Source organism: Vipera berus, assembly GCF_964194415.1.
Source record: "Vipera berus genome assembly, chromosome: W".
NCBI lineage: Eukaryota > Metazoa > Chordata > Lepidosauria > Squamata > Viperidae > Vipera > Vipera berus.
In genome coordinates this window covers 49797354-49811088 of record NC_138210.1, presented here as the reverse complement: position 1 = coordinate 49811088, position 13735 = coordinate 49797354, and the positions used below count along the sequence as shown (strand labels likewise).

At 52.2% G+C, this 13735-nt stretch overlaps 1 protein-coding gene across 1 annotated transcript; it reads right to left on the bottom strand.

Moving 5' to 3' along the window:
- Positions 1 to 339: 339 nt before the first annotated feature.
- LOC308676758 (zinc finger protein 646-like) lies at positions 340 to 5196 on the bottom strand (the record flags this gene model as incomplete). Its single annotated transcript, XM_081342777.1, has 1 exon — positions 340 to 5196. One exon carries the CDS (start codon positions 5194 to 5196, stop codon positions 340 to 342), a length of 4857 nt encoding a protein of 1618 aa, XP_081198903.1.
- Between the last annotated feature and the right edge of the window lie 8539 nt (positions 5197 to 13735).

Here is a 13735-nt window from a genome sequence, read left to right as displayed (position 1 = left end):
GTTATGCTATGTGCTCAACGTAACATTCAGTTATAGGAGAAAACCCCAACCCCGTCCCACATCGTCTGCTCTCTTCCATGCTATCCCAGCTTGATTTTTTTGATCTATCTTCTGAAGGAAAAAAAAAAGCTGGGGAATCATGGATCCGATTTTCCTTGCCTTTTCTCCCCTCGATGTGGCCCAGGGCTCCTATCTATGACCAAGTTTAACCTTTCCCTTTTTTTCAACGTGCGGACAATTGTTCCTGTGAAGCCAGCTTCCCACCCAACCCGTTTCCCTGTAATTGGATCTCCCTGCCATACAATCCTTGGCGCACCTTCCCACATGGGCTAACAACCCTCAATTCCCTTCCCCTGTGATACTGCCCTGGGGAGCACGGTGCCCATCAACCTTGCTGTGCAACAACTGGTGCTGCTGGAAGGTAAGATGGTGGAAGAACGTCTTCGAGCAGACGGAGCAGGAGAAGGTCTCGTCTTCCTTAGACCTGCCGTGGACCTTGGTGTGGGCGGTCAACCGCTTGGCCGTCCGGAAGGTCTTGCCACAATGGGGGCATCGGTGGCGTCTCTTGTCCGTGTGGATGTGAAGGTGGTTCTTGAGTGCCAGGAGGTTGTAGAAGTCCCTCTGGCACGTGGGGCAGTGGTAGAGGCCTGTCGCATGGGCCTTCTTGTGATTAAGCAGACTACCAGGATGACGGTACGTTCGCTCACAGCTGTGACACTTGTAAGGCAGGTCCTCCAGCAACTTGCTTTTAGGACTATCCCCTCTTTCCTCAGCTTGATGCCTTCTTAGGTGCTGCATCAGATCCCTGGAGGCCCGGTAAGCTTTGCCGCAATCTGAGCACTCCAAGCGTTTCTTTGTACGCGCACGGCTGCGGTTCTTTTGGGAAGCGCGGTTGCGAAAGCGTTTGGGGCGCAGCTGGCTCTGCAAAGTCCCAACAGGTGCCTCTCCGGGGCTGTTCCCCTGCTCCCTTTCGGGATCTGCTTTAGTTCTTTCGGGCTCTTGCCCTGGCGTGACCTGGCTGCAAGGATGAGGCCGGCGCTGGTGTCTCTGCAGTTGCCGCTGCCACTTGAAGGCCTTGCCGCATTCGGGACACTGGTGGCGTTTCACCTCGTAGTGGATGCGCTGGTGGTTCTTCAGGGACATGAGGTTGGGGTAAGCCTTGCTGCACAAGGCACAGGCAAAGTGCCCCACCTTGTGGCTCTTCTGGTGGTTGAGCAAGCTGCCTGCGTGGCGGTACGAGCGCCCGCACTGTCCGCAACTGTATGGACGCTCTTTGGGATCCGGCCGCTGCTTAGCAGCGGCCGGAACAAGTGGGAAAGTCTCTGCCTTGCCAGCTCGCCTGGTCCGAAGGGGCCTCTGGACAGTGTGGAAAGCGGGCTCCGGCCTCCTGTCCCGGTGCACACGCTGGTGGCTGACCAGTTGCTTTTGGAGCCGGAACGCCTTGGGGCACTCGGCACATCGGTAGTGTTTGGTTTCAAAGTGGGTGCGGTTGTGGTTTTTGAGGGCCATGAGGTTGTAGAACTGCTTCTGGCAAATGCTGCAGTGGAAGAGGCCTGTCTTGTGGGTCTGTTTGTGGTTGATCAGGCTGCCGGCGTGCTTGTAGCTACGTCCGCAAACATCGCACTGGAAGGGGCGTTCCAAGAGAGAGTCCTCCTCTTCTGCCTGAGGACCCTTCTCCTCTCCTGCTCCTTCTTCCTCTACCATCTCCATTTCCTGTACTGCTGGGTGGGCCTCCTCCTGCTCATTCCCCTCTCCAGGAACACCACATTCCCGAGCTTCTCTGCTCTCCGGCAGGCTTGCGCTCAACTCTTCTCCTTGTCCCACTCTTTCTTTTCCTACAGGAGAGGCGAGGAAAGAATTACTTGGAGGAGCCTCTCCTTTTGGGGAACCGCCACAAGACTCCTCCTTCAGCCTCTCGTAAGGGCAAGGCAGCCCTCTTTCTGCAGCAGGGACCGGTTGCCGGAGTTGGGCGATGCTGCCGTTCATCTTGCACCTTGGATGGTTTCGAAGGTGATTCCGGTAGGCAGACAGGTTACGGTACTGCCGGCAACAGACACTGCACTGGTAATCTCCAATTAGGTGGATCTTTTTGTGATTGACTAAGCTGCCACCATGCCGGTAGGTCTTGCCACACTGACCACAGGCGTAAGGCCGGCTGTCCAGCAAGTCATCGGCAAGAGGAAGTGCTTCCACCAAAGGTGGGGGTGGAGGGGGCGGGTCATCCTCCATGCGCGGAGCTCGCCGGAGCTGGATGGAGGTATCAGCCAAGGCTGCAGCTTTCTCTTCCAGATGCCCATTGCTGTGCTCTTCCAAGCTGGCCATATCGTCAAATGTCTGTCCACAATAACCGCAGATGTGGGAGAGGAGCTGGTCCTCCTCTGAATCCCCTGCACCGTCCAGCTGCTCTTCGGTTTCCCTTTCCAGCACATCCTGACTGTCGCTCTGGCCTTCGCCGTCCTCGTGCAAGAAGCTGTGGTGATGCTGAAGGCTCTCTTCGCTGGGGAAGATCATGCCGCAGAGGCTGCAGAGGTACGGCTTCTCCTCAGAGTGGCCTTCGCCCACCGGGTTTTCCTGGCCGGGTGCTGTGGCCTTGGCGTGCCCGTGGAAGTGGTGTTTTAGAGCAAGGAGAGTGGGATACTCTTTAGGGCAGAGAGAACATTGGTAGATGCCAGCTTGATGGGTCTGTCTGTGGTCAATCAGGTGCTCAGCCTGGTCAAAGCCCAGCCCACACTGCTCACAGAGATAGGGAAGAGCTTCAGGATCGCCAGGCAATGGGGAAGACGCTCGTGACTGGGACTGCCAGCCATTGGCTAAGGCATCTTTTCCCAGAGCGCTGCAACTATCTCCCAGCTCTTCTGCCAAAGATAAAACCACAGGCATGGCAGCGCTACTTTCAGTTTCAGTCTCTTCGTTCGTGGTCACCAGCGTCTCGGACAGTCCTCTCCTGGGCCTCTGATGGCCACGCAAGTGGCTTTTAAGGGAGGCCACATTTTGGAAGTGTTTGCTGCAAAGTGAACAGCTGAAGTCCCCCGTCTGGTGTGTCTGCTTGTGATTGATGAGGCTTCCCGAATGCCGGTACGATTTGCCGCACAGGTCGCACCCGTAGAGACGCTGGAGGGGGACAGGTGGGTCGGTTCCTTCTGCCATCCCCTCCAAGTGCTCCTCTCCACTGCTATGTTGCACGGCATGAGCCTGCAGGCCAGCCACGGTAGGAAAGGCCAACCCACACTGGTGACAAACGTGAGACATTTCCGAGGCCAGGAGGATGTCCTCGGCCACCGCTGTCCCATTCTCCAGGGCTTCCACATCCTGTTTAATAGTCTGAAGAAGATCGGCTTCTGGAGAGTGAAGGACGCCAAGCCGAGGCATTTCTGCCGTCTCAATGTCCTCCGTGCAGGGCAGATGGCGCAGCTGGTGAAGCTGGAATTCAGCCTCTTCCTCAAAACTCTCTCCGCAATTGCTGCAGGTCAAACCGTCCCCTAATTCTTTGCCCCGCATGCGGGCAGCCCGCAAATGCACACGGACGTGGTTGCGGAGTGCCATGAGATTGGAGTACTGCTTGGGGCAGATGGAACACTGGAAGATTCCGGTCTGGTGAGTGTGGCGATGGTTCACCAGGCTGCCCCGGTGGCGGTAACTCCGCCCGCAATCTTCACACCGGTAGGGCCGCTCTTCCTCTCCAAGAGTCCTTTCTTCCTCTTCCTTGGGACAGGCAGCTGGTCCCCTCCAGGCATCCAAGGGCTGGACTGGGCAGTCGTCAGGGCAGTCCTGCGCTTTCGGCAGGTCCAGGAACCCAGACGGGTGCTGGGAGGCCTCTTCTGGGGCCGAGGCGTTGAGCTTGGACCTGAGGTGGACCCGCAAATGATTCTTCAAGGCAGCCAAATTGTACAACTGTTTTGAGCAGACGGTACAACTGTACACTCCGATCTGGTGGCTCTTCTTGTGGTTAATGAGGCTCCCTGCATGGCGGTATGTCCTCCCACAGTCCCCGCAGCGGAAGGGACGCTCCTCAAACATGGGAAAGCCTTCCTCGCTCTTCAGACGGGCTTCCCAAGCTTCGCTGGAGCTGGGTGCTGCTTGTAAAGGGCTGCTGCCTTCAGCCTCTTCTTCGTCCGCCTCCTCTGGGTAAAGGCAACTGTGTTCTTTCAGCTCCTCCTCGTTGGCGAAGGTCCCGCCGCAGCGGACGCAGAGCTCTCCATCCGGATTACAGCGTTCCCCACCACCAGCCTTGGAGGTATCTTTAAGGCTGCAGGGTGCCCTGTCCCCAAAATCTGTACCCACGGGCGGTGGCTGATAGATGTCCAACTTTGCTGAAGTTTCTATGGAGTCCTCCTCCCAAACGTCATGCTCCGAATCCTCCCAGGACTTGCTCTCCTCCTGGCTGTGGGCTTTCTGGTGGCTCAGCAGCTCCGAGGGCAACCGGAAGGCTTTGTGGCAAAACCGGCACTTGTAGGGCCGATATTCTGAGTGGAGACGGGCATGGCTTCGGAGGGCCATGAGGTTGGAGAACTCCTTGTAGCACATGGCACACTGATAGACCCCCAGCGTGTGGCTCTGCTTGTGATTGGTCAAGCTGCCGGCATGTTTGTAAGCCTTGTCACACTGGTTGCATTTGTAGCGGCGCTCGTCCTCCACGGCAGCCAGCAGCCCAGGCTCTTCCCCAGCCTCCTCGTGCCCCGGGAGCGGATCCTGCTTCTCCCGTTCCATCTTGATTGGAAACTCCTGCTGAGAAAAGTCAGCTGGCACCACCGACTCAGCAATGTACTTCTCCAGATTGGACAAGAGGCTCCCGCTGCTGCCTTCCATCCCAGAACGGGGGTCAACATCTGGAGAAGATGTGCCCTGGCCCCTTTGGAAGCTGTTATCGCTCCGGCCTTCTTCCTCCTGCTCCTGGTTGGCCTGAGCTGGGCAGTGGTGGCTGGGAAGCTGGGATGAAACGCGGAAGCTTCTGCCGCAGTCTGGGCATTTGTGACGCTTCTCTTCCGTATGAGTGCGCAGGTGACTCTTCAGAGACATGGGGTTGGAGAAGTCTTTGTGGCATAGCAGGCAGCGGAAAAGGCCAACCTCGTGGGTACGGCGGTGATTCACCAGGCTGCCAGCATGGCGGTAGCTCCGCGGGCACTGCTTGCATTTGTATGGCCGTTCCTCCTGATCCACAGTTGGCTCACTGCTCAGAGCAGCATCCCCCTCAGCCATCGCTCACGTCCAATGTCCTTCTTAATCCTGGCTCCCTTTAAAAAGGGAGCCACTGGCATTTGGAAGCACCCCTCGGTCTCATGCCACGGCTTCAGGTCCCCTCTTCTCGCCCAACCATTCCAAGACCTGCAGAGAGAAAGAGGGACAGCAATGAGGAGGAATCACCGTGATCAGAGTGAGCATTACCGGAACTAGAATGTGCAAGAAATGGTCAAATGCTACAGATCACATCTTTGCGTAGAGCAGCTTTTCTTAACTTTGGCAGCCTTAAGGCATGTGGGCTTCAACTCCCAGAATTCCCCAGTCAGCATGCTGGCTAGGGAATGCTGGGAATTGAAATCCACAAAAGTTAAAGTGGATTTATACCAGGTGTAAATTTACACCAGGTGTAGAGTCAAGACTGAGTTTTTCTTCTGTACAGAATTCCAGTTCAAGTTTCATGTCAAACCTTTGACTTAAAAAAGGGGGGGGGGGGCGCGCTATGGTATAATAGGAAGCCATACAACTGGTAATCACAGAACCTGGGCGTCTTATGAGTATCTTACAGTATTTAACAGAGACGGGAGACCTTTTACCCCATAAAGCAGGGGTCTTCAAACTTGGCCCTTTTATGACTTGAGGACTTCAACTCCCAGAATTCCTCAGCCAGCGTGTCTGGCTGAGGAATTCTGGCAGTTGAAGTCCACAAGTCATAAAAGGGCCAAGTTTGAAGACCCCTGCCATAAAGGATGCCTAATTTTCTGAGGGGAATTGGCAACAGGTGGACTGTCACTATATGTCACTTTATTCTGTCACTCTTTAGTTTTACTAATTGATTAAAGCTTTCTAGAGTAATGTTGCTCAACCTTGGCCACCTTAACATGTGTGGACTTCAATTCCCAGAATTTCTGAGTGAGCATGCTGCCTGGGGAATTCTGGGAGTTGAAGTCCACGCATCTTAAAATTGCCCATAGTTGAGAAACACTCTCTAGAGCTTGATGGGATAATTGTGGAGTTTCCCCCCAACTTCTTTTGCTGTTCCATTTATTTCATATTTCCCATTTTTAACTCTAGTGTCTTTGTTACACAGGGTCATTTACACACACACACACACACACACACACACACACAATATTCAGCCGGCCGGCCATCTGTTACATCCCTTTAAGAACAACTCTGCCAAATGCAGTAAATGTTAATTATGGAGAGGCAGTTTCTTAATTGGTTTTTTTCCCCCAATTTCTTCCTCCATTTATATATTTTTGCAACTTTACTACTGTTTAAAAATCCCTTCCTTTCAGTCCTCTCTTTTTTTCACAATCGGAAAAGTCTGAGCCACATTAGTAGCACCTGCAAGCTTGTCTGTGTGTAAAAATGCAACTGTGGCGCTCATTCTTGCAGTTTCAAAGACAGCTTTAAAAACAGGGATGGAAGTTCACCAAAAGGAACCATGAAAAAGGGCCAAGAGAAAGAGATTTTTTCCCCTTCTTGCTGCTCCATTACCGGTAATAGGAAGCTGTGCCTTCAAGTCAGTCTTGGCTTCTGGTGAGTGCTTGGACCAGTCCCTGCAGTTTTCTTGGTAATGTTTTTCAGAGGTTTACTAGTTTCTTCCTAGATTTGAGAGGAGGTCACTGCATTGGCTTCATGTCCAACTCACAGTCTCCTGGTTTCTAGCTTCGGGGCCTAAAAGCACTACACCAGCTCACCTCAAGAGCTATACGGGTAGTCCTCAACTTACAACAGTTCAAAGTTACAACGCCACTGGAAAAAGTGACGTATGACCGTTTTTCACACTTAAAGACTGTTGCCAGCACCCTCAGGGTCATGTGATCAAAATCCAGATGCTTGGCAACTGGTTCATATTTATGACGGCTGTAGTGTCCCGGGTCACGGGATCTGCTTTTGCGACCTTTTGATAAGCAAAATCAATGGGGAAGCCAGATTCACTTAACAACCGTGTCACTAACTTAACAACTGCAGCGATTCGCTTAACAACTGGGGCAAGAAAGGTTGTTAAAAATGGGGGCAAAATTCACTCAACAACCGTCTCACTTAGCAACAGAAATTTTGGGCTCAATTGTGATTGTAAGTCGAGGACTAGCTTTAGTGTTGTGTTTGTTTGTTTTTTTAAATAGGGACAAAGCTTTTATTAGGGTAAGCACCAAAAAGCTCCCACCCTCCAAAGAAGGGGGAAAAAACCCAGTAAGATAGCAGGAAAAACATTGTGTCTAGCGGGACTAGTCCCCAATGGCATAATACTAAAATGCACAGGCTTTTGTGAACTGCATCCTAATCTCCCTGGACACTTTACAGCAGACTTCCGAATGATTTGTTTTGGAAAAACAGGATTCTAACAGCTCCTCCTATTGAGGAACTGCTGAACTCGCACAGAGGAAAAGGTTTCAGCTCATCTCCACACTCACAAAAATGGGTTTTTAACCCGTTACAATCATTAAGGGACAAGGTACTTGAAATCCATCATGTCTGAAGTCGCATCTGCATAACCCACCCGTTTTTCTCTCTCTCTTCCCCATCCCAGTTTAAAAACTAAGCGTACCTACTCCAAGGGCAGCTCCTGAAAGCGCGTGCCTTTTAATAAAGGTTGGCTCGTCCGCAAAGGTGCTTTCAGACTTCTCATCTGGCGGCTCCGAAGTAATTTTTGGGGTCCTCATCAGTGGGAAAAGCCCAGGCTCCTGGCACGGATGGAGTGGCTGCCTCACTTTTCTTTGGCTAGCCACGCTAATCAGGATTGACTGAATACGGTCTACCCAACACAGTAAACCACAAACCAGTTTGCAAGCCGTAGTGGCTCAATCCATGCAATACGCTTAATATGTTGGAGCTGCAGGACTCTGCTCATGAATTTGGTACCGCAAGTAGTCCCTGACTTACGACCACGACTGAGCCCAAAATGCCTATTGCTGAGACAGCTAAGTGATTTTCCTCCTCCCCTGTTTTATGACCTCTCTTTGCCACGGTTGTAAAGTGAATCACTGCAGTTAAGTTAGTAACACAGTTGTCAATGACTCTGGCTTCCCCACTGATTTTGTCAGAAGGTTGCAAAAGGGGATCACATGACCCTGGGACACTGCAACCGTCATAAATATGAACCAGTTGCCAAACGCCCGAATTTTGATCAGGTGACCGTGGGGATGCTGCAGGGGTCATATGTGTGAAAAACAATCGTAAGTTACTTTTTAAAGTGCCATTTTAACTTCAGATCGTCACTAAGTGAATTGTTGTAAGTCAAGAACTTCCTGCATTTTCGTATCTGGAGGGTACTTCTGTGAAGAAGATTGTTACATGTATGTGCTCTAATTTTTCCACCTCCCTCTTTTGCAATGTCTTCCCGCAGGAACCAGCCAATAGCAAATCAGAAAAGGAGCCATTACAAACACTGCCAGTCACACAAAAAATAATAATAATAATAAAAATGGAATGAATGCCAGCTTCTTAGAAAAGGGTCATGTCAGGACACAAAAGGAAATGTTGTTATGCCCTGGTTGTAGACTTCCTGGAAATATCTGGCTGGTTGTGATAGGTATTAGAATATTGATTATTCACTCTTTGGTTCTTAATACACAATCGTATTACGAAAGAAGTGACCCAAAAATATAGCAATGGCTATTGCTCAGGGTATTTTGAGGTGGTGGTGGTGGGGGAAGCTCTTATAACATGCATCTTGTTAGCTTCCTTTATGCATTAATTTGATACGGTGGGAGACGTTTTATAACAAACACATGTAGTGTCAAGAATAAAAGCTGCTCTGAGAACAAATGTGCTAAGTAAACCACACTGGCTTTTTAAAACCTAAATCAGCAAGTTTCAGCTTCTGAGCCCTAAAACACAGGTAAGAAGAAGGGGCATAGTTAAGTAACAATAAATCAAGTGACCTCAAATTATGAAATCCTCAATTTGTGGATAGGGTGTGTTAGAACTGGTTTTTTGTTGCAGCGATGTAAAGTAACCTTTTCCAATTGGAGGCCTTGCAGCACAATGGACTATAATTATCCTGTTCTCTAAGAACAGAAAGACTGACAATTGTGTTTTGAAAGGGAGAGGAAACTAGCTTAGGTCCGAGACTATAAGCCAGAAATTTAGGAGTTTCTGAAGCAGAACAAAACACTAGTTTTATACCTCTTTCTAAGGAACAAGGTTCTTAGGTAGGTCTAATAAACTAGATATCTCAGTGCCCATAACAGAGTTTGATTTCACCAGATGTCATTCTTTTATTTTTTTGTTCTGCTCAATAACAGAAATTTCCTTGTGTGTCTGCCTTCTCCTGCCCAATTACTGTACTTTATTCTAATCTCAAGGCACAAGGAGAGATCCAGGAAAAAGGAAGAAGTACTTTAAACTAAATTTTTCCTCACCCAACAACAAAAGCATGGGTTTTATAATAAATAAGACTTATAGCGCACAAAAACTTTATACTACATTTTTCTGGAGCCAGGCTTTGCCCAATCTTGCCCAATCTCCAGATGGTTGGGCCTGTAACCCCCCATCATCCCTGAACCTCACCACGCAAACTGCAGTTAATGGGAACGGATGGCAACCAGACTGGAAGAACTATGCACTGAATACAAGCGAACGCGTGCACGCACCCATGCACGCACATACCTGACCTTACCTGTCCGATCATTCTGAGTTTACCAAACCAGCACAACGTTCATTCATCAGGAGCCACCGACACAAACGTCCTTCCTCCCAAAACAGGGAACGCGGCCAAGAGGCGGACATCTTAATGTACATTAAAACATGCACAAATCACAAAAGAAGTTGGCGACGAGTGGGTGTAAGTTGATTTTTCCGTTCCGGGGGGGCGGCGGGCTGAGTTCAAGCTACAGAGCAGGGGAACAACCAACCCCCTGGGCTTTCCCAAGAGCCAAGTCCTTCAAAGGCAACACTCTTCAAGATCGAGGGAGGCCTTCAGAGCCCCATCTTCATTCAGAGCAGGAGGTATCAAGGAAGAAGCCTCGGGCCCAGAGGCCGAAGAAGAACACGAGGAGACCCTGAGTGCTGAGAGAGAGAGAGAGAGGCGAGGAGCTGGACCGCCAACCGTAGACTCCAGTGCATTTCAGGACATCCCACCGAGAAGCATCCCGTTCAAGTAGGGCAACAGCAGCAGCAGCCCGCAGGTATTCCAGGCTTTTCTAAGGCATCGGCGGGAAAGGCGGCGTTCGGGCGTCGAAGGAGGCCGCGATCAGCAGCGACGAGCGGCCCCCCCCCCCCGCCAAACCCTGAGATTTCGGATCCCGGAGCGCGAGCGAGGCAGCTCCCCGTCCACGGGCCCGCTTCCCGGGCGGCTTCTCGAGGCGGACGGGCGGGAGGCTCACGGTCCACGCGGGATCCCGCCCTGAGGTAGAAAAGAGGCCCCGCGACGACGCACCATTTCCCGGGAAGAGAGCCGCCGAGCTCTTCGCCCAGCAACGGACGGAGCGGGCCGAGGGGAACCAAAGCCGGGCAAGGCCAAATCCTCCGGGCCGCTCGGACGTCCCGCCGCTCCCTGACGGGTCCCGCACGCCGGGCTGGGGGGCCCCCGCAACGCCTCTCGCCTGGAGACCCCGGGATTCCCTGGTCAGCGTCCCGGAGGAGAGGGCAACAACAAATACTTCCTTTTGTTGCTAGGAAACAGGAAATGTGCACCCCTTAAAGCGTTCCCCCCTGCCTGGTGAGACGGGAAGAGACTTCCGGTGCCGCCTTTTCTCTATGGCAGGCAAAGGGTCCTTTCTAAAGGCTTCTCCCACCCCACCCCGTCTCCCGCCGCCGTCGCCTCCTCAAAATCGTAATTTTTGTTTTAAATTTTAAACGCGCGTTTCGGGTGAGTATCTTCAACTCTTCCGTTCTGGTCTCGGGAAGCCTATGAGGAAAACCTTCGCGGAGGAGGGAGGACTTAAGCGTGTAGACCTGTTTGCTTAGAACGGAAGTGCCGAAAGGAGGACGGAGCGTTCTAAGGGTTTTCTATCTCTACGTACACCGCCTTATTGTCTTGTTTCCGGTCTAAGGTGAAACCACTTGTCCGTTCTCCCAAAGCTGTGTAGCGATTTCGCCATAGAGATTCAAAGGGTAGAGCGGCGTTGAAAATCTGCATCTACGCGGGATACTGAACAATGGAAACGTGTCAACGTTCTTAGAAGACCCGTGTTTTTGTTTTTAAAAGTAAAGAATCGCCTCTTCTGAAGTGTTGCAAATATATAGGGCCGTGCTCTATATCCCTCACTTGGCTGGACTATATATATATCTGAACTGGAGCGTATAGCATCTATAGTGGCGCGATTCACATTTCCGCTCTCTCTTTGGCGAAAGGAAAGCCTTGACTTCAGAACTGTTCGCCTCTCAGCGGCTCCCGAGCAGAAACGAATCGCAGAAAGCCCTCCGGGCGTCATTCACTTCTTGTTGCAGTGGAAAAGGAACAGCAGCAACAAAAGCAAAGCAAAGCTGGTTTACTGCAGGCGAAGAAATCCTGTGTTGCATTGTGCTCTAGCTTGTCAGAATTGGCTCCGATCCTCACTCATGTCTCTGGGACTTCTACCCGTTCCACACACTGCAGATGTTAGCAAGTTAGCGCATTTGGGATGGGAGACCACGCAGAAATCTTGGAACGATAGAGAAATCGGGAAGACAAAAATCACCCGGGAAAGTTGTCTTTGGAGATTCTCAGTCATCCAGGTCATAGTTGTCACAAAGGTGCTTTTTCAAAAGGCAACCGTACTGGGGGTTTTTTTCCCCCTCCTCTTTGAGGAAGAACAAAACATTTCGTTTCTCATTCAAGAATCAGTTCATCAACCGATGAAGTTTCTTGGATGAGAAACAAAACGTTTTGATGTTCTTCCTCAAAGATAAAAAAAAACTCAGTCCGGTTGCCTTTTGAAAAAGCACCTTTGAGACACCCTGGGAAGAAGACAGCGGCGAGCCGGGCCTCGTCCATGAAGCCAAGAGGAGAAAGAGCTTCATGCTGGCTCAGGAATTCTGGGAGTTGAAGTCCATCAGTCATAAAAGAGCCAAGGTTGCCTACCCCTGCCCTAAGTTTTCCCACCTTTTCCCCTTGTTGCAATCTAAAGAGATGCTTGCATGAAGAGCTCATGAACAGCCCAAATGCTTGGTCCAGAACAGGGGTCTTCAAACTTGGCCCTTTGATGACTTGTGGACTTCAACTCTCAGAATTCCTCAGCCAGGCAAGCTGGCTAAGGAATTCTGGGAGTTGAAGTCCACAAGTCATCAAAGGGCCAAGTCTGAAGATCCCTGGTCCAGAAGATGAGCAAGCTTTGGCCATATTTTTCTGGCTGAGGTCCATGTGGCAACAGTGGTAGGCATAATTAGAGGAAAATGAAAAATGAGGGGTTCTTGGTGCTTTCTCAGGAGAGCAGGGGGGGAGGCTCAGTTAATCTCAATGTACACATGTTGTACTTTGACAATAAAGGTTTATTTGTTTTTATTTTCTTGCAGACGTTTCATTATCCAAAACTAGGTAACACCACCCGCGCTAGCTTCCTGGCCATTACCCCTCCCCTCTGGTGCACTCTCCACACCGTTCCCCGGAGTGGCTTCGCCGCACTTCCGCCTGGTGCAACGCCTGCCCGCTTTCCCCCCCCCCCCAGGGAAATGCCACACTTCCTGCCTGCCCCTCGCCTCCCCTACCCCTTTCGTATCCCCCCCCTCTTCTAATCCAACGTCTCAAAGGCAGCCGGAGAGGGGGGGGAGGAGGAAGAGTAGATGCCTGCAGTTCCAGTTCATTGCAGCTGGACAAACCCCCCCCCCGCGCTTTCCCCGCACGCGCCCCGCCCCGCGCCTCCATTTCCTCCTCTTTCCTCCGCGGTCCTAGCGCTCGGCTGCGTCGAGCCGCAGAGAAAGGGGAGAGCCCCTCTAGACAAAGGGAGCCACCAGCAGGTAAGGCGGGGGCCGGGGCCCCGCCGCTGGGGCTGGGCTTTGCTTCGCCGCGGGGGCTCCGGCTCGGCTCCTCTCCCTCCTTTCCTCCCGCTGGAAGGACGAGCAGCCCCGAAGCTGCTCCCGATGCCGAGCCCTGAAAGCCGGTCCCTCTCCCCCGCCTGGCAGGTCGCTGTCCCCTGGTCCTAAAGCCAGCCATTTTGCCGCCCGGGATGGCCAAGAGCGGCCGCTTTGCTGGGGATGCAAAGAGCTGCCGCTGTTGGCATCGCCGCCTTGGCCCACCGCCTGCTGGGAGGCGGCGGCAGAAAGCCCAGCGGGTGCGGGCGGCTGGCCTTCCGACTCCCGTCGGGTGTGTGTGGGGTGGTCCCTCGGTCCTAGAGACAGCCATTTTGCAGAAGGGGCTCCGGCTGGGCTCGGCTGGCCGGCCCCACCGAGCATCTGTGTGTGTGTGTGTGTGTGTGTGTGTGTTTATGTGTACCACGCCGCAGTTGCGGGCGCGGTTGGTGGGTGGCTCTGGAGGACCACTCGATCCTGGCCGCGAAAAGCCGGCCAGATCGGTACCCGCGTCGGCCTTCCAGCGCTCGGAGGGCTGCGGCTGGCGGACCGAGCTAGTTAATTAGTTACCCTTTTGGAAACGATGTTGCCGCAGCCTTGCTTTCCCGGTCGGATTGCAGGT